The sequence below is a fragment of the Daktulosphaira vitifoliae genome, unplaced genomic scaffold (genome assembly GCF_025091365.1).
Source record: "Daktulosphaira vitifoliae isolate Bord-2020 unplaced genomic scaffold, ASM2509136v1 Scaffold_1, whole genome shotgun sequence".
NCBI lineage: Eukaryota > Metazoa > Arthropoda > Insecta > Hemiptera > Phylloxeridae > Daktulosphaira > Daktulosphaira vitifoliae.
Genome location: NW_026099572.1, coordinates 88,670,180 through 88,694,280, shown reverse-complemented (window position 1 = coordinate 88,694,280; position 24,101 = coordinate 88,670,180). Strand labels below are relative to the sequence as shown.

The 24,101-nt window shown below is 25.0% G+C and overlaps 1 protein-coding gene across 3 annotated transcripts; it reads left to right on the top strand.

Moving 5' to 3' along the window:
* The first annotated feature begins 2,631 nt into the window (after positions 1-2,631).
* Positions 2,632-24,096, top strand: LOC126897186 (sphingomyelin phosphodiesterase). Of its 3 annotated transcripts, XR_007702045.1 has the most exons (13): positions 2,632-2,955; positions 15,643-15,732; positions 16,054-16,250; positions 18,399-18,716; positions 18,779-18,943; positions 19,767-19,994; positions 20,080-20,252; positions 20,328-20,696; positions 21,072-21,264; positions 21,342-21,526; positions 21,586-21,771; positions 21,951-22,052; positions 23,716-24,096. XR_007702045.1 is itself a non-coding variant. In XM_050670575.1 (12 exons), the coding sequence occupies exons 2-12, from the start codon at positions 15,657-15,659 to the stop codon at positions 23,786-23,788; spliced, it is 2,163 nt and encodes a 720-aa protein (XP_050526532.1). In that variant the 5' UTR covers positions 2,632-2,955; positions 15,643-15,656; the 3' UTR covers positions 23,789-24,096. The 3 variants fall into 3 exon arrangements, 2 of the variants coding, with proteins under 2 accessions (XP_050526532.1, XP_050526541.1); XM_050670575.1 differs by lacking the exon at positions 21,951-22,052; XM_050670584.1 differs by lacking the exons at positions 2,632-2,955; positions 21,951-22,052 and adding an exon at positions 9,121-9,439.
* Positions 24,097-24,101: the final 5 nt, after the last annotated feature.

The window sequence follows — 24,101 nt, the reverse complement described above, 5'->3', positions numbered from 1 at the left end:
TTTTGGTCATCCATAGGGGTGATTTAATGGTCCACCCTTATACAATGATAGGTATAATGTAATAAAACTTCGGTGATAACACTTAGGTGGGTAAACAATGGACCAACAGGTCTGAGTGCATGAGCATTATGTCCACCTCATTAATAACTAAAACTAAGGCACTCAATCAGTGAAATATCAAGAGGGATAAAAAACTATTTATTTATATGATAAATAGTAAAAACAACAGGAATTCTGTACACTTACCCAATTATCCTTCTTTAGTAATATTTTCAACCTACTCAGTTGTTATAAATGACATATTACTCCTTGAATTTTATTGATTACTTTATTGACTGCTGTTTAAAAATTATTATTAGTTTAAATATTCGCTTGTTTCTAATGGAACTAATTACTTAAGTATTAGAGATCATTTATAAAGTATTAAAACTGTACAGTTAAAACTTTTTAATTATGCTTTACAATATTGTTTTTCCTTGATTTATTTCATATTACTATGATTTGTTAATTTATAATAATACTAAAATTTTTCAAGAATAAAATATTTTATGAATTTAAATTTAATATTTATGTATTTAATGTATTATATATTTTTTAATAGGTATCTAAAATATTGTAATAATTTGTTATTTATTTATTATAATGATTATGATTATTGTTATCATGATGCAAAATTTATTTTTATAAATTACTTAAAAAACTAAAAATTTTATTATTACAAATTATTTAGTTGATCATATTTAAGATAAATTAATGTACTGTATTAATTTACTAAGCGTAGTAATTAACTGTTCTTTCAATGTCCTGTATCTAATATCTTACATATTAGTAATATACTAAAATTGCACTATATCACTAAAGCGTTAATTTAACATGTATTTTAAAGATGCTGAAATTCTGAAACTTGGTCAAAAGTTATATAGTAAAAATAATTTGCATAGCCTTATGTTCTATTGTTTGAACCCCTCCTGTACTTAATTTAATGGATAAGTTTTTAAAATACATGTATATATATATAGAGTGGAACAGATCTAGTGACAATTCATATAACTTATGGTCTACGTAACATTTTATACTTTATATTTTAGCCAATTTTTACAATATAGGGCTATATTTAAAATATATATTTTACCTCATCTATCGTAATACAAAAAGTATTACCGGACGTAAAAAGTATTTTACCGGACGGCTCTATATAAACAACTGTGTGACTATAAGTTAAAAAAAAAAAATTTGTCCCGACGACTTATCTTCTGTGTGCAAATGGTTGCCGTAATTAAAAAACATGCAGTTTTGGTGTTAAAATTTACGATTTGAGATTTTATTTTTTCAACTTTAAATTATTTTATCTTTTTGAATAATGTATGGATCAATACAATTATTTTTTCATAAATATTTTATCTTTACTTCTTTCATTTTATATACATTTTTTGAAAATCTAACTTTTGCCATGACCACCGGGAATCAAAATAACAATTTTTACACACAAGTTAAACTTTTTCAACACAAAAATAAATAAATTATTATACAATTAATAATTGTAAAAATTAGTGATGGGCATTTTCCAATATTCAAGTATCGATTAACTATTCGAATTGTGTTTATACAACCGAATAGTTTATTTTTAGCATAGAATATCGAATAATTTTTAAAACTATTTGAATATATTGTGTAACTATCGAATATTTTTACTATTTGAATAGTTTTTGAATGACTATTGAATAGTTTGAATAGTGGACAACTATCGAATAGTTCGATAGTTACTATTCAATATTTCCCATCATTAATAAATATTAACAACTTCAAATCGTTGCGATGTTAGCTATTGTGCACCATCGGTCAGCTGACAATATTGTATTGTCAACTATGCTGCAACACCATTAGTAGACTTCTCCCAGAAAAAAATTGAAAATATGTTACTTATGACGTAATAAAGTATTAAAGATATATTATACATACATTTATGGTATTATAAAAATATTATAATTATATCATACATCAGAAATAGCCATTTAAAAACATAATGTATTTTCCACATTTATATTATTTTACAAAACAATTCGAATATTATAAGAGATTATAAAGAAAATACCTATGCAGTAGTGAATAATAATCTCAACTTGGACATATTACATAATAAATCCTTTTAAATCAAAAATGTATAAAACAAAATACAGGAATCGCACGTTAAAAATATATAAAAGTTCCATTACAAATGTTTTATTTGACTCGAGAATGATTCTTCTAATTGGAAACGATTTTCATGTAATAAAAAAAAAACTTCGAGTTAATAGTTGACAGACTGCATTCAGATACTTAAAAAGGTCATTAGTTTATTAAAGGTACATTAATCAAATACAATTTGTATAGTTTGTGATAGTTAGTCATAATTGTATTGCCAGGTAATATTTTTATCATTATTCAAAATAACTTGACTATCTACGCAAACAGTAGCGATATATGTAGAGAAATACACAACAATATTACGTATCTGCGTCATATTGTTATAATGACTGACTTCTGACTGATAGAGCTCCCGATACGTGGCAGCACTGCGCTAATTATTCTCCAAGTGATACGAAAAGAAGTTCCTCGGGCCGCTTCTAAAGATATACGATAAACCAACGATGTAGTCTGTATTCAACATTCGCTGTAATACTTTCTCGGATTTTTCGTGTTGTCCTATCTTCGTCGTTCTTTTACAATAATTAGATTTAATAACAATTTTTCAAAATTATCTATTTGTCAAATTTAACTATAAGATTTATCTTTAAAAATTCCATTCCATAGAGCTTATTTTAATAATTATGTTTATTAACTTAAAATAGCTCTTTTTGTGAACTATTTTAACTAGATAGTACTTAATTAGTACAAAAGTATCTTAATATAAAATCTGTCAATTGATGGTGGGCCCAGAGAATTAAAAAAGTGGAATACAATTTTTCGGACTTGCACGTGAGTACTACAATATTTTTTTTACTGTTTTATTAACACATCGTATTTAATAAATTTCAAGTAATAAATTTTATGGACAGAAGCATGTCGCTTTCTCTTGAATACACGAGAATAGTAAATTCATTTAAAAAGTTCCGGGACTGAAGGTGAAACTCCTGTTGGGATTTTTTACGAGAGTATAAACTAGATTTATTCAAAAACCGTTCGAATAGTGTACTTCAATAACTGGGCTTGGTAAACAATACCGATGTGTATACCGTCTTGTATACTGTCAAGTGGAATTTTGATCTAAAAGTTCATTAATTAGCAATCTTCATCAATATGATTACTTAAATCATATCGTTGGTATTATGTATATTTCAACGTAATGTATCTTTGTTTAAAAATTTGTTACCATTCTTAATAAAATTTTAAACAATACAAATTTGTAGTCAATAACAGGCCAATGATCTCTAAATGTTCTTAGTTATTGTACATACCTGCAGCGTCATGATAACAATAGCCTCTTACAATATCAATGTCGAACATGCATCATTTACTATGACATAAACGATAAATGTAAAAATAATAATCAAGTGTATTGCATGTACATTTTTATACAGACAACACATATATACTGTACTTAATATTCTTCTTCTTTATTAAAATGTATACAATTTTTGTTTATATTGGAATTAAATGTTGAATTTAAAGTTCAAATTTATATAAATATTTATTAAAAAATTTTAAATTAAATGTAACAAATTTATTAAATTGTCTGATGTTTCTTCTAAAATTTTATTTTATCATTAAAATGAAAATCAATCTTATAAACAAGGAACAAAAATGTTTAGGTCACTTAAAAATAACCAAATGAAAAATGGAATCGTATAAACCATACTATTCCATTTTTCATTATACTCATACTAACATAATTGTGCTATTAATTAAAAATATAAATACATTTAAATATTTCTACACATCATATATATTGCATATATTTTTACATGATTTCAACATTTGTTTAAAATATTCTAAGTGCAAGTAATTTGCTTAAATGATACTTTGTTTCCCGATTTGTAGTGAGAGTTGTTCATCAGTAAACAGCGCTATAATATGTCAGTCAATTGGTGGTATGTCACTATTGACTATTCCAAGTAGGTTAAATTTAACACGCTGGTCATGAATACGTAAATATCTAAGTGGACTACGGAATATCAATTTTGGTAAAAGTTTTGTCTACTTAAAAACCAGTGAATGATGTCTGTTTATATTAATGTTTTTTAAATAAAATGTTTTTAGATTGTTATTGAAATCCAATAGATTTCAATCTTATAAGTTTGTAAGAATTAACAAAATGTCGATAAAATCTTTTGATACATCAAAGAATCTTACTGATAACAAATATTTTTTTAAATGCATATTGACATCGGACTCACGCTTTTTCAAGCTAAATTTGTTTTAAAAAAATAAAATGCATATTCTTTAGTGCTGCTATTTTTACGGTTTAATGTTTGATGTATTTTTTTACTTTGTTACTATTTGTCTAATGATACGCATTTAAATAATAATAACACTAAACGTATTTAAATTACAACTTAAAGAGGTCCTCCAGACGGATATCTCGCAACGACATAACAGTATAATACAACTGAAGCCAGTACCAAAATAAAAAAATATTCTCAACCGGTTGATTCGGTCATGTAGCGGACCTCAAAAGACTAGGTCAAGGTTGTAGTAAAATTGTCAGAAATCATATTTTAATTGCAAAAGTTAATCTAATTCATTTTTCATTGAATTCATATAATATTTATTATTTTTTATTCAAGGTTAATATGTATAATAAACGTTTGTATGACAAATATTTACACAAATAGTAGATTATATTTATGATGTATATTTTTAGTTTTTTAACTTTTACAATCTCACTTTAAGAAAATTTCTCTCGTCGCAAAATTCAAATACTTTAACATTAAGAAATATAAAGTTGATAAAAGATAATATATATGCTAACAATCGAGCTAGTTTCATATCTAAAAAAGGTTCTTAATATATAGAAATTAAATTTTTTCATGCTTTTTAATTGTTTAACTATGTAGTTAAATGTGTATTACATTAGTATTTAGTTCGTATTTACATTAGTAAATACGAACTGTGTAAAATTTAAAACTTATATGAATGAGTTTAAACACAAGAAATTTGAGTCGTTACACAAGCAAAGCATTGAAGTTTGAATTTATTAGTTTATATAGTATATAGTTGAAATTTCCACTATAACTTTTTTATAATTAAATTACAATTATAGTTATTTAACCTAACAATAGCAAAGATTTAAGGATTTTAAAAATGTAACTACTTTTTATATTTATATAATTGTTTTTTTAAGACACTGGCATTATTTTAAGCATAAGCATTATCTAAAAACTAAATTTTTTTATCGAATTTTTTTTAATAGTCACGTAAACTTAACACTTAGATTTTTATCCATACTTATTTTATCGAGTAATAAAATTTTTAAACTTTAAATTATTTGTTTTTAACTCGATTAAATATTTTAATATTGTCATTTTTAAAAAAAATGTTTTATAATGTTCTCCACGCCTAAAATAATTAAACATTAAATTAATCTTTATTACTAAGACATACATATGTTTGTTATGACATACCGGTCGTTAGATGAGTTTTTGTAAAAAAATTTTAAGAGCGTCAATTTTCATAATTTGTATATACAAAACACTACTACTATACTTGAATTCCCATATAGACAATTTATCACATTAAAACTAAATTTACCTAGTTAAACTTACTTTTAATTGTACACAAAAAAAACAACCTTATAAAATATTTCTAAATTTCAAGATTGTTTTTACACCTATATGAACAAAATTAATTTAATTTGAATGTACGTGTTTTTATAATAACAAAGTATATACTTGTACTTAATTTTGAATAATTTATGCTACAAAATAACAATGCTACCGATGAATATCTTAATGTATAATAAAAATTCATATTTTTAAATGATACTTCGTAAAAAACATAAAAAAATACTTAACCATATTCACCTTTTGTTCAAATAGTTGTGTTAGAAATTGTAATACTTAAAAAATGTATAGATTTACACATATTTTTTTGAAATTTTACTTGTACATTTTACTTTGATTTTAACCGAAAACAGAAATACCAACACTATAGCAATATTGTTAATTTTGGTTTTACTTTTTTTTAAATTATATTAAAAAATAAATAAAACTTAACTTTTAAATTGATAATAAAATAATAATAATTAAATGGTAATTTAATACAAAATTAAAAAAAAAAAAATTATTATCACTTTTTATTTTTAAATGGTTTTCTTGAAATAAATTGTGTCAAACTTCATATGTATTTATATTTTTAGTGTACTGTCGGAAACGGCATTAAGTATTTTGACATTCTAGATACAAAATTATATGAAGTGATCTATTGTAGTTTTTGATAATTATTTTTTTGTTCATTGTCTTATATTTTAAATAAACACACCTAAACATAAAAGAATATCGCCCTTGGCAGTCTCTCGATTTGTCCGTTCATTAAACCAACTATGTTTACAATAGTTAAATATTTTTTATTATAAAAATGTGTTTTTACCTAATTTTTTGGAATACTAAATATTTGATTAAAAATGTTTTCATGTCTTAAATATGAAATTTAATAGCAGTGTGAAAATTATATAGTTTTAAACAAGTACATTTTACATATTTTCATAAAATGTTCTATATTCTTCATTATAAAAAGTAGCTATTTGTCCATATTAAAAACTGCTTATGGCATAAATTATGTGTGCAACCCCTTTAACGTTAAACAATTGTATAACGTTTAAATGTTTAAATTATTAGATAACGTTATAATTTTTTAAACGGTAAACGAAATTATTTTATTTAATCTGACATTTTTATAAATATAAACTCAATAAAACCTATTTTTTTAAACTTAAATCACATTACATACATTGGTTCAATATCTTTTAATAGACAAAGACATTTAGAACTCATAAGGAGGACTACTCAATTTTTTTATTTATTTAACTTTTATGTTTATTTATTTATCAGGTAAAAACCTAATGTAAATACAATTTTTATTTGATCGGCAGTAATTAAAAATAATTAGATATTAAATATAACAAACATCAATAAATAATATACTAAACAAATATTACAACAAAATAATATGATCAAAATTTTAAACATTAAGTGTTAAATAACTTATGTATCAATAACTGTTATAGATAAAATATTAGAAACAAAATGTTTAAAACAATAAAATGAAGCAATTACAATAAGATCATTATTTATTAAATTACAAGAACGCATTAAACGGCTTGGAGGAATATTAAATACATAATCATTGCTGATTTGAAATATAAAAGGTTGTTTTTAATCTTGTATTGCAGATAGCCACATGAAAATTTAGCTTTCGTAAAAATTCAGAACACTCAATGTTATTCATAAGATTATTGTACAAAAATATAGTAATATATATAATATATAATATACTTTTACAATTTTTCGAGGTGGTTCATTAATTCCTCTTATTTACATGTCGAGTTGTTTGTGTTATACAAAGATAAAACTATACTCCCTTGAACTCCTGTAAAATGATAGGATTTTATCTTTTCTTACAGTCAATAGGTTTGCCGGGGACCTATCGACAGCACAGTTAGTAGACAAGTGTTATATACAGCAGCATGCATAGTGCTTACCATCACCACTTAATATATTCAGATTTTACAATTTAATAATTATTAAGTTTATAACGCATTATTTTTTACATCTTTAAATATGTATATCATTTGCTTGGCAGTATCTTTTTTTTTTCTAATTTAAGTAGCGGAATAAACATGAAAAATCAGATCTAAACCTGATCGTTTATTTCTGAATAATGATATTTTACATAAAAAAAAGTTGCTGCACTCTACTATACATACCTAACATCAAGATAAAATTCTAATTTAAAATTTAGAATTTGGTTTACAATATTAATATGCAATATTCAAAGATAACATTTCGATCAAATTATTTAAATTAACTTAAAAGAAAAAATTTTAATACTTAAAAAATTACTAATGTTATAATTATATTTCTTAAAATTATCCCATTAGATATTATATCAATTAAAAATATTTTTTCACATTTTTACTCCAATTAATCTATTTGAAAATATATGAACATTTACCATGATAAAATTTGTATTTTTGAGACAAATTTTATTTATCATAATTCATTTACTGTAATTAATTATGTATATTATGTTTAAAGAAATTCACAATATACTTAGCTTTTTAACTAGTATAAAGAATCAAGAACGTGCCTAAGTGAATAGGGTTTAAAATTCTTCCACAAAGAAAGTAATTTTATGTTAAAAATACAATTTAAAGGGTGTGGCAAAAAAGTGTTATGGATAATTTTCGAATGAAAAAATGTTTAGCACTACACTGTAAATAGTTATATTATATTAGAATAAAAATTCCAAAAAATCGGTCTTTTATAATTCAAATATTGATAATGAATTATAATTCAAAATGTTTATAGTAATAGAAAGTTTTGGAACCTATATTACATAATGAAATCTATTTGGTTGGTTATTTCTGAAAATATTGAAAAATGGTATAAACAAAAGTTGCCCTTTTCATATAAACTTAATCCGACTACGTTTTTATGTCATTATTTTTATTTGTAAACATTAAATATTCCATTTGTGTTTTATGAACACTCTTTAAAACTGATGTTTATATTTAATCTAATGGTTTCAAGTATTGAATAATTAGTCGAGTCTCAATATCTTATAGTGAATAAAGGTTCCTTTCTTTCGACGCCGATAACAATTTTTTCACATACTTAAAAGTCTCACGAGTGTAACATATCTGACTTATGATAAAATTAATACGTTTCATTGATTAATAGTTTCATTAGACTGGAAATATTGATTTAAAATTTAATTAGCCCAATTCCTTTATCTATGTATAATGCAATTAGATGATGTGTAGCATACAGTGCCCTTCTCTTATCAAACAACGATTAACTTCAAAACGCATACAAACATATATTTTAATAATTGGCTGCATTTATGATCATAAATTTCATAGGTTATTTAGTTTCTTTATAGAGAGGAATAGTATGGGATCAACTTATTTTTGTATGCTTAATTATAGATTTTTTAAATTCATGAGATGTTAAAAAAAATTGCAGTTTTATTTTAAAAATAAATTAACCATTAATAATTTACAAAAAAAAAACTAATCGTATTCGCTAATCCGGCATTCTAAATTTTACACGTAATTGCTTTTTTGCTGGTTCTGCATATTTATTGACAACTAAGAGGGAGTGAGTACTGGTAATAGAAGCGCTGCAATAGCTTCTTTTAAAATGTCAGTGGTCAGTATGAGTCTAATTACTGTGTGGACGTATTCTATTATTTTCTAGAGATAACTTAATAAAACTTCAATACAATGAAAATTTTTAGAGAGGTAAAGTACAAATTATCATATATAATTAATTAATAATTATTATTATTCTAATAATGTTATATATACTAATTATAAATCTTATATCATACATTTAACTTACAACGATGGAAAATATATAATATAATAACAATAGTAAAACTAATACCTATAATTAATTATAAATAAATAAACAATTTATTCACATAGTTTATATTGCAACTTATGTAATAAATATATTATTTAATACTGACTATTAAAAAGATATTTATAACATACTTAAATTTCAAATTTAATTAATTAATACATAAAACTAAAAGTATAGGTCAAGATTCAGCAGTAGGCAAATGACTTCACTCATAAAGATTGTACTGATATTTTTAATTCGTTTTCATCATAAATTACAAAATTATCTATACTTTTATTAATGTTTAGTTTATTTATGTAGCGATAAATAAAAATATTATATTTGTCCGTTATTCGTCCTTGAAGTGTGCATAATAATTTAGTAGCCAGAAATTTTAATAGTTCAAACGTTTCAACAATAAATATAAGTAGTTTTAAATGTATTATTACGAAGGGTTTTTAACCTAAAATGTATTTTAGTTCAGGTTTCGTATAAAGTTATAAGCTAAACTAATAGTTGAAAAATAAAAACAAACGTCTCAATTTCAATTTTAAATGAATGCATTTCTTCATTCCTTTCGAGAAAAATTGATCAATGTCAAATACATTCATAAGTGCTATTCGAACAATTTTTTTTTTTTTTAATGTAACTTAATTTTTCCCCTTTTTAAAAATATTTTTAATTAAAACTCAAGTATAATTTTCATAAATTTGGGGAACCGTGATAAAATTAGGCGGCGCTAAACACCTCCAAATTGCATCTATGATTACATTCTTCCATAATTTTATTTTACACTGGTGAATCAAAGTAGATTTTATCTTAACACAAAAAATATAAACTTTTAACATTAAATTTTCTAAATATAGTTTCAATTTTTTTTTGTCATACATATGAAAATTAAAAAAATTGTATACTATTTTGAAGTTTCCCTTTTACACACTGTGGTGACGTATACAAACGACACAAACGATTAATAGACAGGCTTCAAATAGGATACGACTTAATTCCTACTTGGTGTATAGCATATGAGACGACCAATTCTTTCTTTTTGACCGCCGGCAATATCCTTGACCTCGATCTCGAAACCATACCTCTATACAATAATTATAAATACTAAGCAAGTTTAAACAAGTGGAGTGTGATACCTTTTTATTTTTCAAGTTCAATGTAATTAGAACTATCATTTTTTTCACTCATGCATTCCAGTAAAATTTGTAATCGATTATTTTAAGTGAAAATACAACATAATAAGTAACTATTCTTAACTAAAAAATGTTCAATGCGTTAAATTTTTAAATAGTTAAATTGCGATCCCCGAGTTTATCGAACTTTCACAATTGATCTAATTAAATATGTAATTGATCACTAAACGGAAAAAAGGATGGAAATATAAATTTATATTTTTGATTTTATGATTTATAATATAGTTATGACGATTCAATATTTGGCAACATGTGATATAGAACTAAAAATAAGAATTCTAAAACGTTTGAAAAATATTAAATGTATCTCAGAGCGGTTAACGAATATTGATCGTCAAATTGTATCATTTTTTACCTTTCAGATCTATAATTTAATATTTGAAACATGATTTATTTAACGTCTTATCTTGATAAATACTAATTACACCTACTGTTTTATTAAAAATAAATAACTTATTAAGTTAGACTTAAGGTGGTTTTAAAGAATATTATCATGGACTGTAATGTATTGTTTTGGTGATTATTATTGATAAGAAACCAATGAATGATAATGATTTTTAAATAAATATTTACGATTATATTCGGATTACTATTACCTTATAAGTTCAAAAAATTAAGATTTTAGTGCAATTTGAGAGGAATAAATAATTGTTCTTATGTATATCGTGTATAAGAATAATCGTGAATTTGTTTCTGATAAATGTATTGAATTTATATATTAATAAAATTATTTAAGAGTTTAAAATTATCATTAAATGTTGTTTAATTCTCTTTTTACATTCATTCGTTGAATGTTACTGCAGCTAAAAACTTACACATCAATATAAATACTTAAATTTATGAAATAAGAAAATATATATTAATCTAAACAATATCAATCCCTACTGACATTTTAGCCCTTAACTTGTGAGTTACTTATCTCTCTTGGCGTTATATTACAGGTTATAAGGCTGTACGAGATACTATACATGTGATGATTAAAAAGATTCCTTGACCTCAAATCACGCTACAATAGCCTATCATAGTCATTTTAAATCCATTTAAATAGATAACATAATTTTAACTCTCTTCCTGGATACTAAGTTTTATTTAAGTATCTTATTTACACATGTTAATCTTTACAACTAATACGAAATAAATAAACTTGTTTATCAATAAATGTTAATGAAATCTATTACAATTATTTTAAAATAAAAATTATTTGAAAAATATATGAGATTAACGGTAAAATAACGATTGCCACTCGTCAGAAACTGTTAATTAATTACATTGATTAGATACGTCATAGGTTACTATATATTACAGTGATGACGTATCAGTATAAATATGTACGTCTACACGCTAGTTTTAAGAACGGTTAATTATAACCAAATAGTATTAACTAGTAGAATTGATATATTTTCTTAACATTTAATTTTATATTAGAAACAGTGTATTTAGAGGTAGAATAAATAGGTAAGAGCCTGGAACGGCTTTTTAGGGTGTGGTTATTTATTGTTTAACATTTTCCTCTTAAAATAGTATACAGGAGATTTAAAATTTACTTTGCTCGCAGATGCTAAATTTGAAACTGATTATAAGCAAAATAAAAGAGCTATTGGACATTTATTTTCAAAAGAATAATATTCACTTGAATATAAGTTATCTTTTTACTAATGGATTACTCAAATTTATATACAAATAACATTTTTTTAAATGTTTAATTTTATAAAGGCAACACTGAAAATGTACGTACTTAATTAAAAAAATAAAAACTATAAACAAAAAAATTATATAATATAAATGAGAACTTTTAATAATGCCGAATGAAGACTTCATTATTATCATCACAACGCAATTCCGGTTTGAATGAACATGTTTTGAAATATAAATTAAATAGATTTTAACTAACACATCCTCTTCAATATAATATAATTACTCAATATTTATTTGTCATAATGTGTTTTTACATATATAAATATATTTTTTCAACATTGGCTCTATTTTTCTTATGCAAATTATAGTTCAAATAGTAGTAAACAGTCATATGCAATATATAGTTGATGCCAATTTTCAAACAATTTTTTTCATAAGCAATACATACATTTTTTTGCATTAAAATGCATATTAATGCACGTCTTCTTTAAAAACAAATTCGAACAAAGAATAATGAATATTTAGTATTTAAATTTATTTAAGAATAATATTTTCATTTTATTATTACATCGTTCATGTCAATGACCACGGCATGATTTGGTACGAGGTAGAGAATATAATTTATTTCTATTTTCAAGAAAAATAATTTATAACTAACAATTTTAATACTTTATTCAAATATTAACATAGTATTATAATTAATTTTAAACGCATCCAAACATTAGACATAGATATGTTAATTTTTGAACACGAAGCTGAGTAAAGCAGTGGCGCCTGTAATTTTTTTTTATTTTTATACTAATGATTGGATGTCAATGGCTTATACTAAATATGCGAGTGCAAATTATCAGACATTTTGGTAAGTGTACTCAAATTACCGAATCAAAACACGAGTTTCGTATTTCTCCGTGTAATTAAGTAATTATAATTTAATGATTCAACACTGTTCATATATTTATTAAATTATTTACTTGAACCTTCTAGTTATGTGTGAATTGCATAAATTTTGAAGAGATCCATATCCGTTTAAGAAATGTGAGATCTCTGTAATGCAATAATTACATTTTTATTATGCTGTATTGTTTACAACGTCAATTAATGGCATACGTAACATGAATAATAACATGATACTTCCTTCAAATCTAAAACAATACGGTCTTTTTTTAACAATGTTAAAATACATTTTTTTATAAATACAGTTGATTTTTGCTGGACTGCAGTTTAAACTGTATAGACGCCAACATTTTTTAACAGTGCGTATAGATTTGAAAATATTAGATAATCTAATGTTTTAATGATTGAAATCATTAAAATCAAATAATCGCACATTGAATAATAATTTAATTGCATGTTAGTTCATCACTAACATATTTAAAAATTATAATAGCAATAAATAATAATAACATACGACATAAGTATCCAGTCATTGCTTTAAAATAATTTAAAACTTCTTAAATTACATATAAAGCTACGAAACAAATTCGTATTAATAATATTATGATCAATAATTAATATAAATAAGTTCTAAACGATCTTCTCTGTCACCAATTAACTGATAACAGTTTTATTTTTATTATATTCCCATAATACAATTTTTTTTTTTACGAATTAAGTCAAAAATAATACATTAAATAACATATCACTTAAAATTATAATTTTTTAATTTAAAATTTCTAAAACCTTATTTATTGACTTGGATTACAATTCCTCCACTTTTAATATTTATCAATCAGTGAATAATAAATAAATTATAAAAAACATTTTAGATACAATCAGAAATTTTTATTTTCATTAAAAATATTACATAAAACCTTGTGATTGATAATTGTCTTGATGTTCTTCTCGCTTGCCTTTATTCTAACTACTTGGTGTTGGCCATCCATATCCTACACCTCCAATTAACACAATCTCCCTTTTCATCTATATACACACCAACAGTCTTTATATCAACCCCAATTACATCCAATCTCCTCTTTTTAGATCATCTTCAACATTTATTTCCATAACTGTTCTTACAGTTACCGATTTCTTAATCCTCATAATATGACCAAACCATCGAACGTTATTTTCTGTCATCTTAACCAAAATCGACGCTACTCCTCTATGTTCTGTCGTAACTCCTTATGTTTTCTATTACATACTTTTTCTCACAAAATCATATTTACTTTTCTATAATCATTCAACTCGGCCTATTTTTATAAATGTCTTTATAAATCGTATAATTCAACTCAGTCTAAAAATATAAACTGCATATACTTACAATCTATACTATCTAGTATTTGTTATATTTTATATTTAATGCATTTAAGTCTAAACTTTGTCTTATTTTTAATATTTTATCTTATTTACAAAGAAACAAAGGTTTAATTTATAAGTTACTTTTATAGTAATACTAAATTTTAATATTATCAAAGGTTAAACTTTAATTCTGATAAATAAAGATAATTTTAAGAAACATGTTAGTGTATATACAGAGTGGAACATATCAAGCTGACGTATAAAAACGTCAGCTTGATATGTTCTTATAATATAATTAAAATTTTGCTGCAATCTTTTTTTTTACATACTCATTTTTGTATATTTAGACTATGTTGTATTTAATAATAATTGTAAAAAAAATTTTATTTTTAAATTTTTTTAAAATAGCTATTTTTAGCATTTTCCTTACAAAAAGGTTAATGTGCCGTTTACAATTTTAGCACCAGAAATGACTGAGTTACAAGCATTTAAATACATGGAGTAGGTGTGTATAGTGAGTTGATTAAGCATTATAAATTTACACCAGTACGAGCTATACCCTCCACCCAGGCCACATACCTACTCTATATATTAAATTGCCTGTAACTCAATAAGAACTTGTCATATTTTTTATTAATTCATTAAAAATTTTTAAAAGGTTATCTCTAAAAATAAACTATTTTGAAATATTAAAAAATGAAATAATATATTTTTATTATTATTAAAAGTAAATAATAAATATGTGCTATTAATATGATCTAAGAGAGAAAAAAATGACCTCGAAATGATTATTGAACTAAAAGTTATAAGAGTGTCAGTCAGACTTCTTTCACTCTGTATATCTGCGCCTTTCATAGTAATCAATAAAAATTAGTATGTCAATATTTTTATTAGATTAAATTTAATAGATAATGCGTTTTTTTAATTCGTATTGAAGTTATTTATTTAAAATATTTTATACATAGTTAATTTAAAATTATTCTTTTAAGTGTTCAAACTTATTAAAACTGTCCTTTTTTTTACAGACCCTTGACGTATTATGCTGTTCAGTCTACTCATATCATGGCCACAACAAACCGTTATATTTCTCACAATACTTACAATTTACATAACTGGTAAAAATATTTAACTAATTTAAAAAATATAAATCTTTAAAATTTAATTTATTATAATTTTTGATATATAAGTCTAGTAGCATAGATAAGCGTAAACTTTTGAAAAAATTGTCTGTATAGACTATGGCCCCATATTCATTGTTCATAATTTTAAATAGTAGACATAATGGAGAAATTCTCTATTATTGCATTTTCTTTTTCCCTTTTATATAAAAATAAAATTATTTATAGATGTTACAATGTGTCAATGGAGACTCCGCCATCTCCATTGCAAATTACACTATTGGTTATATACATTTAAAATATAAATATTTTATTTAGGAATACCAATAGAAAAACAAAATGCTTTTTCGTCCAAATGGAACACACATAATATGTCTATATGGGAAGACATAATACTTTTGAGTGCTGATTCCGATCAACAACCATTGATTTTAGTCAATCAGACAGAACGCCATTCTTCCGTAGACTTAGAAAAAATAGAAAACGAAACAATGAGACAGTTTGAAATTTTAAAAGTAACTAGTTCTATTAACAAACAATTCAATATTCAGAGATAAAATATTTAGAACTTTCTGTGCAATTAATACTTTTTATATCGATTGTTTAGTACACAATAGTGGTAAGTGCACTGCTCAGTAAGTGAAAATTCAAAAACTGAACAAATTAATACAGCCTAAATTTTTATGAAAACTACTTGTTAAAATGTCAAAATATATGTTTTTAGTGTCTCAGAATCCAAAATGTATTATTTTTATTTTTTCATTAAAAGATAGTTGGGGGGAATATAAAGTTTAAAGTAACATACCAAATTACACGTTTTTAAATTTATTTTAATTAACTTTCAAACGAATCTATTTTAGTAGTTAGCAAAAGGACGCAGATTATTGTAGCTTTCATTATTATATACTGACAAAACACATAAGAAAATTAATTAAAAATATTAATAATTTATTGCATATTATGTATAAAACATTTTTTCGTATCATGTCTTATCAATTATTAGAATAATTATGTAAATTTTCACGAAAAATTACAATATCACATTTTAAGTGACTACGTGATAACTTAATCGAGAATTACCCTCAAATTGTATGAAACTCGTTTTGAGAAATTTGTATACGACCAGAACGCCTATCCGAAATTGTTGAAAACTACTGAGCATATTAGGGTGTCCTTGTTATTTAAACTTTCAAATTTGATGCCACCTGTCGGAATTTTATTCCATACAAAATAGAAATATAATAAAAAATTAATCACTTGTGCCTAATTTTATTTGAAATCAAGATTAATTATTAAAATCTAAAAAAATCTAAAGAATATTTGACTCAAATACAACAAAAACCATTTAGAAAAATAAATCGCGGATACGTATTTCGAGAACTATGTTACCATTATCATCGCTAATGACACACTGACCTAATTTACCCCCTTATATACCTCCAGTGGCCTTATCACTAAGCAATATTAGCACATTTCGAAAATTGGCACAACTTTAATATTGAACTTTTCAGAAGGCCAAGACCCCATTTAATTATATTATTCTTATTTTTTAACATTTATATTGCCTCCTTATATTAAGTTCTTTGTAATTATTTACGTATTTAATTAGTTTTATGGTTTTAATGGAATTATTATACTTTAATAAATGTTCAAACACAGGTTATTTATCATCTTCTTGATTTTTAAAGTTTCTTAAGAGTTTATTAAACCTTATATTTCTTTATGTTTGTCTTACGTAACATTTATTACAACTTTCTCATTGTATTTTATAAGTAACCGATTTCTTCTCTTCTTTTACTTTTTCTCTACCTAATAAATCACTTAAATTATTACTTTTAAAAGTTACTTTAGTAGTATAAAAATTCTAGGTAGTCCGTTTAAAATGCCCGAATAACATAAAATGGACGACCCAATTACCATTTGTTCCTCCACGTTAGTGACTGTACTAGCTGCCCTCTCTTCTTTATTACACTTTTGTGTGTCGGACTAATTTTGAAATTACGTTTTCGTTATACTCATTAAATCTTACTATTTCTCTTATAAACCCCAATTTTCTATTAAAATCTATTTTATTTATTGGAATATTAACTAATCTAAAAACCATACTATTAAAATATACCAGCTGTGGTTCGAATTGTTCGAAATACACCTGAACCTACGTATGTTTTTCCGATAAATTCCAACATTTAGTTTCCCTTCTACTATTTCAATTAATAAATCCAAAAAAATCTTCAAGTTAATTAACCATAAATATTATAAGTAATTAAAATAATTGAAAGTTTACTGTTAACCTAATTAGAATTTTTTCCATACCCAAACAAGATATTTTTATATAAAATTAACTTAGATAGTTATTGAGTGCTTATGGTTAATAAACTTAGAACCCATCAAGAACTGACTCCCCATCCTTCTCTTTGGTGGTTAATTAGTTGCTCTGCTAGAGAATAAAGGTTAAAAAAAATCATTGATAGTATTAAAAGATTATTCAATTTTGTAATACATAAGCTAAAACTTAGATTAAAACTAATAAGGTGTCCTTTCCGACATAAATCTAATATAAGTAAAATAAAATAATGTAATTTAATAAATTCACTAATTATAATAGAACACAACATTTTAACTTATTTTTGCTTTAATGTCTAATTTTTAAACATTTTTTCTAGGCAAATTACAGTAAGTACTTCTACGAGGCAGATGATAAAGAGGCTAAAGACGATGGTAGAGCAGCTAGAGTAGTCCTACCAAGGTTTGTCGATAAAGCTCTTCAATTACTTAATATGAATCAAGTAGTTGGTGAAGTAGAGACAAGCGTCATGTCAAAAATGTCTTGCACAGCTTGCAAAGCTGGTGCTAGTTTATTACAAAATTATATACGATCTGGAAAAACGCGTGATGATATTGTTAAGATTACTTACCAATTTTGTATTAGTTTCAAATTACAAACCCCTCGTGTTTGCGAAGGCATTACTGAATTGTTTAGTGTAAATATTAAAATTATTATTTTAGTAAATAGTTAAATGTAATGGAATGTCATTATTTTTAGGGAGAAGTAGTTTACGTTCTCAAAAGAATATCAATAGGTCCTGAAGAAATATGCAGTTTTGTCATTGGTGATGCCTGTGGGGATGTCTATAATCCAACACACGACTGGGATGTAGTTTTTCCACCAGTACCCAAACCATCTCCAATAGAACCAATAATTCCGAAAGTAACTATTGTTAAAATTAACAATTGTATATTGCCGTATTCAATTGTGTCTCAATCTTTCCTAAACCTCTTTAATTATGAGTTACCATCCTTAAAGTTAAATTGATCAGGTGGACTACCGTGTAAATCTCTAATTAAGCTTTCTAATTAAGATCTGAACTAAAAGAAAACTTTAACGATACAATTTAATATAAGGCTTAATATTTGTCTAAAATAAAATTGAGCACGTTATTCAGTAATCAATTATATATAGTAAAAATCTGGACCACAATTAAGTACAAGGGGCTTTCATCAAAAATGTTCGATGAACTTTTTTGTCATTAACAGCTGCTTATCATTTCTCACTTTGGTTTTGCAGTGACAAAAATCTTCGTCTAGTACATTAGTTTTAGAAATCTCTTCTAAAAATTTAATTATATAAATTCATATCATTGTCATAATTGACCAAGTGTTATAAATCTTATTACTTTACTGCTGTTCCAATTGATTAATTTATGTTTTGTTCTTGTTTTATTTCCAATATTTCAATGAGATAAATTACTTACAACTTATTAATACATTTATTAAAATACAACAATTATTTAATTTAAAAAATAGATTACTTAACTTTTTAACTATTATTTTATCAATTAGAAACTTCAACTATATATATATATATATATGGAGTATTTACAAGTATTTATACATGTTATCTCACTTAATAATTTTCGTAACTTTTGACATAAGGCAACAATATGTGTTATCAGAACAAGTAACTAAAAATGATTTTTATTTGCTCTTTCACTTATTTACTCAAAAAAATACATTTACTTGTTGATTTCTAGGAACCTATACCTCAATTTAAAGTACTACATCTATCAGATACACATTTTGATCCGTACTATGAAGAAGGCACAAATGCTGAATGTAATGAACCTCTTTGCTGTCGATTAACCAACGGACCAGCAGCTACTACTCAAGCACGAGCTGGAAGATGGGGAGATTATAGAAAATGCGACACTCCAAAACGTACAGTGGACAGTATGTTACAACACATTGCCACAAATCACGCTGTAAATATAATTAAAAAACATTTAATTACTACAATTATTTAACGTATTGACTGTTTGTATAATGTGATTTAATATATAATTTAAGGACATTGACTACATAATTTGGACGGGTGACTTGCCAGCACATGATATTTGGAATCAAACTAGAGAGGAAAACTTAGCAATATTAAAAGAAACAGTTGCACAGTTGTTAAACATGTTTCCAGGAATTCCTATATTTCCAGCACTTGGTAATCACGAAGCCGTGCCGGTAAATAGGTAAAAGAAAATTGATACCTTTTTACTATTTAAATATGAATGAAATTAAAGTTAAAAATTATTTTAATATTTCAGCTTTCCTCCAAGCTCTGTCGTAAATATACCAGAATATGCCATCGACTGGTTGTACAGTGAACTAGATACCCAGTGGCGCCGCTGGTTACCGAGTTCAGTTAGCAGAACTATAAAACGAGGTGCTTTTTATAGCGTACTTGTTCGACCAGGTTTTCGAATCATCTCTCTTAACATGAATTATTGCAATAACAAAAATTGGTGGTTATTACTTAACAGTACTGACCCCGTTAAAGAACTACAGTGGTTCATATACGAATTACAAAACGCTGAATTTAATGGAGAAAAAGTGCATGTGCTCGGACACATACCTCCAGGTCATCCAGACTGCTTGAAAGTCTGGAGTCGAAACTACTACGCAATAATTTCCAGGTATCATTAGATAAATTTGTAAATCTATTTTTAATTTTTATTCTAAGTTCTCTAAATTTAGTAAGACTAAGGTTAACTATAAATATACTAGATAGAATAATAACTATAGCATTGAAAATGGAATTTTTCGATATTTTGTTAATAGAATTCAACATACTCTTTTCAATAGAAATATGTTAATGTATGCAAAGCCTTTTATGAGGGTTACGCGAAAGAAATATCCCCATAATACATTTTTAATGCTATAGTTATTTTTTTGAGAAGGTACAAGATATCACTAGGGATGACATACTATCCAATCCATACCTGTAACTACGCCACACAAAATCAAATCATGACTGATGTCTATATTATCTATTGTTTTTCTTTTATTAGGTATGAAAGTACAATAGCAGCTCAATTTTTTGGACATACACATTTTGACGAGTTTGAAATTTTCTATGATACCCAAGATCTTGGCAGACCGGTCAGCATAGCATATGTTGGACCATCAGTAACGCCATATTCAGATTTAAATCCTGGCTACCGAATATATTATGTAGATGGTGATCGAGATCATTCAACTAGAGTAATATTAAATAAATATTGATTTTAAGATATTGTTAATACTATTGTAAGATTACATAAGGCTAAATCCTCTAATAGGCAGTGCTAGATCACGAAACGTGGGTCATGAATTTAAAAGAAGCAAATTTGTATGATTATCCTATATGGCAAAAACTGTACTCAACTAGATCAACTTACAACTTGCCATCGCTTTCACCTCAAGACTGGGATACATTCATTAACAAATTAACCGACGATCAAGCCGCATTTGATTTATATTACAAGTAAATCGTTTAGTTTAAAAATATAAAATATTATTAAATTTATGTTATTTTTCTTATAGACATTATTGGAAGAATTCACCGACACGGCCATTATGCGACGCAGAATGTAAAAAACGAATGATTTGTGATCTTCGGTCTGGCCGCTCTCATGACCGTAAAACCCTATGCCAAGAAATAGAGTCTCGTATTGACCGTGGCACTAGAGTAGGCTGGCGTACATGGTTGTATAACGGATTTACTGCATCGTATGTTCCTTTTTTATTTTACCTGAATAACTGCTAAAACGCTTATGCACTTTTATTGATTAACACAAAATAATTCATTCTTATTACTTATAACCTAACAGCTATTCAATATATATAACCACTTTAAAATAATACAATCTTATTTAAAAACTATTAATTCATTTCTTAATATTTCAAAGAATGGCAATATGGTGACGGTAGTCTGTCTATCGCAATGTATATATTTCATTTCTCTAAATACATTCAACCATCAAGTACAGATTATTATTAATACAATAATGGTGAGTGGCCTTAATTTTATTATTAATGAAAATTTTGTTAAATAATTAAATTTTATACAATTAAAATTAATAATACGTATTAAAAACTTACAATAAACAAGCAAATATTTGAACCACTTATTTAATAAATTATTAAGCTTGTGAAAAATAGTGTTTTAAAGTTACAATTGATATGTAGAGTGGCACTGACTACCAAAACAATTATTCTGTGAGATATGTCAAATTGAAAAAAATAATAAAATAAAATGATCTTATTTTCACCGAGAAATGCGCATATGAAAATTTTGGACTAATAACGCAATTTTTTATAACACAAGATTTCCGGTGGTATATTAATGCACGACTAATTGACGATATTTTGACATAAATTATAAATTCAACATTAACGAAACGTTTTAAGAGTCTTATAATATTTAGTTAAACCCTAAGTTTTGAGATAACGCGTTATCCCATTTTGTCTTGTATTCTTCTGTGTTGTTTCTCAAATAATTGGTCATTTATAAAATAATATCCCTATGCAAATTTATCTCAATGATCCTAGACTTATAAACTAATAAGTAGAGATTAGACAGATAAACCAGAAGATATTTATAACACTTCCTTATGATGAAAATAAAATAAACAAGCATTTATTTATTAGCATACATTATAAAACAAAAAAATTTATTAACTAGTATTATTTGACTTATTATAATCTTTAGACGTATTAATTGGGGAATTCTCAGTTAAACTTTCTCCCAAGAAAAAAAACCTAAAACATACCTAAATTTTGGTTTAACATTATCTTTAGTAACGTAAAACTACTTAATTAAAAATAATTAATTTGTTTCGTGTCTCTTTGTTCTGCAATTGTATAAAAAAAATTTCGCACATTAATACTCGAAATATTTGTACTATGTATGGTAAAAAAAAAAAAAAGCACAACAAAAATAATAAAAATTAAATTATGAACAATTTCTATATAAAAATTTTTTAAGTTTAATAGTTTGCTGCAATATTTAAATAATCGAGTAAAATCAATTTCATGGATTAAGTAAAAATATCTTGTTTTTTTAATTTTAATGTCTAATATAAATTATAGGTACGGCTTCTTTCTAATAACATTTTTTACAGCAAACATTTAGTCCTATAAATTAAGTTTTATCATTTTTGTTATAAACAGTGTAGTTTATAAGATAAATGACGAACTCAAAAAACCACTCTTACAGTCAAATTGTCAACCCTCTTACGTCACGTATTAACCTCACTCAATTTCAAACAAATTGCGTAAAAATTATTTGTTCACCTTTTGGAACAATTCCTTGGAGGTGTATTGATTGAATTTCAAAACTTAATTTTTGAGAAACCGTCCTACTAAGAAACTGAATTAAACAATATAAATTAATATTTGTTCGTTTTATAAACAAAAATAAGATACATTTTTTTTTATAATTTATAAAACTGGCTAAGCATAGTTATAGTCAAAATTGTTAAGCAGTGTGGTGTATTAATTAGGCAGGAATGAGAAATATTTGAATTTCATTAGTTGCCTTAAAATTTTTTCTTTAATTCAACTATGCCTTTATTTTATAGAAACTATAGTCATAATCAGTAAATAGTTTAATTTAAAAATAAAAAAAATTTTTAAGTTAATTTTTTTACAAAAAATATTTTTATTTGTCAGGATGTCAGTTATTATGTCTATACCACACTATACATATCAAATACCAAAATACCTACTTGGATATACCAGGTGAATCATGATCTATGAAGGATATAATATGAAAAATATAATTCATTTTAAGTCATTATCGTCAATTGGATCAGATAAGTTGGCAGCTTATTTGCTTATTTACACTTTGGAATAGCGATCAGACAAAGTTTTGAAGATATTAAATTGATCTCTCGAATGTTTTTGTATATAATCAAACATTCATGAGGGATTTATTTAAAATGAGCTTACTGCGAGTTATATTAATAGTAATCCACGTTTACCTATTTACTTATTTTTAAATTTAATTTGTAGGCAATTAACTTTTATGTACACAAAAAAAATTTAAATTAGGATCA

Coding starts and splice junctions, on each gene's coding strand:
- LOC126897186 (XM_050670575.1), top strand. CDS start 15,657: ATGCTGTTCAGTCTACTCATATCATGGCCACAACAAACCGTTATATTT. Junction 15,733..16,053: donor ACTTACAATTTACATAACTG/GTAAAAATATTT, acceptor TATTTTATTTAG/GAATACCAATAGAAAAACAA. Junction 19,995..20,079: donor ACATTGCCACAAATCACGCT/GTAAATATAATT, acceptor ATATAATTTAAG/GACATTGACTACATAATTTG.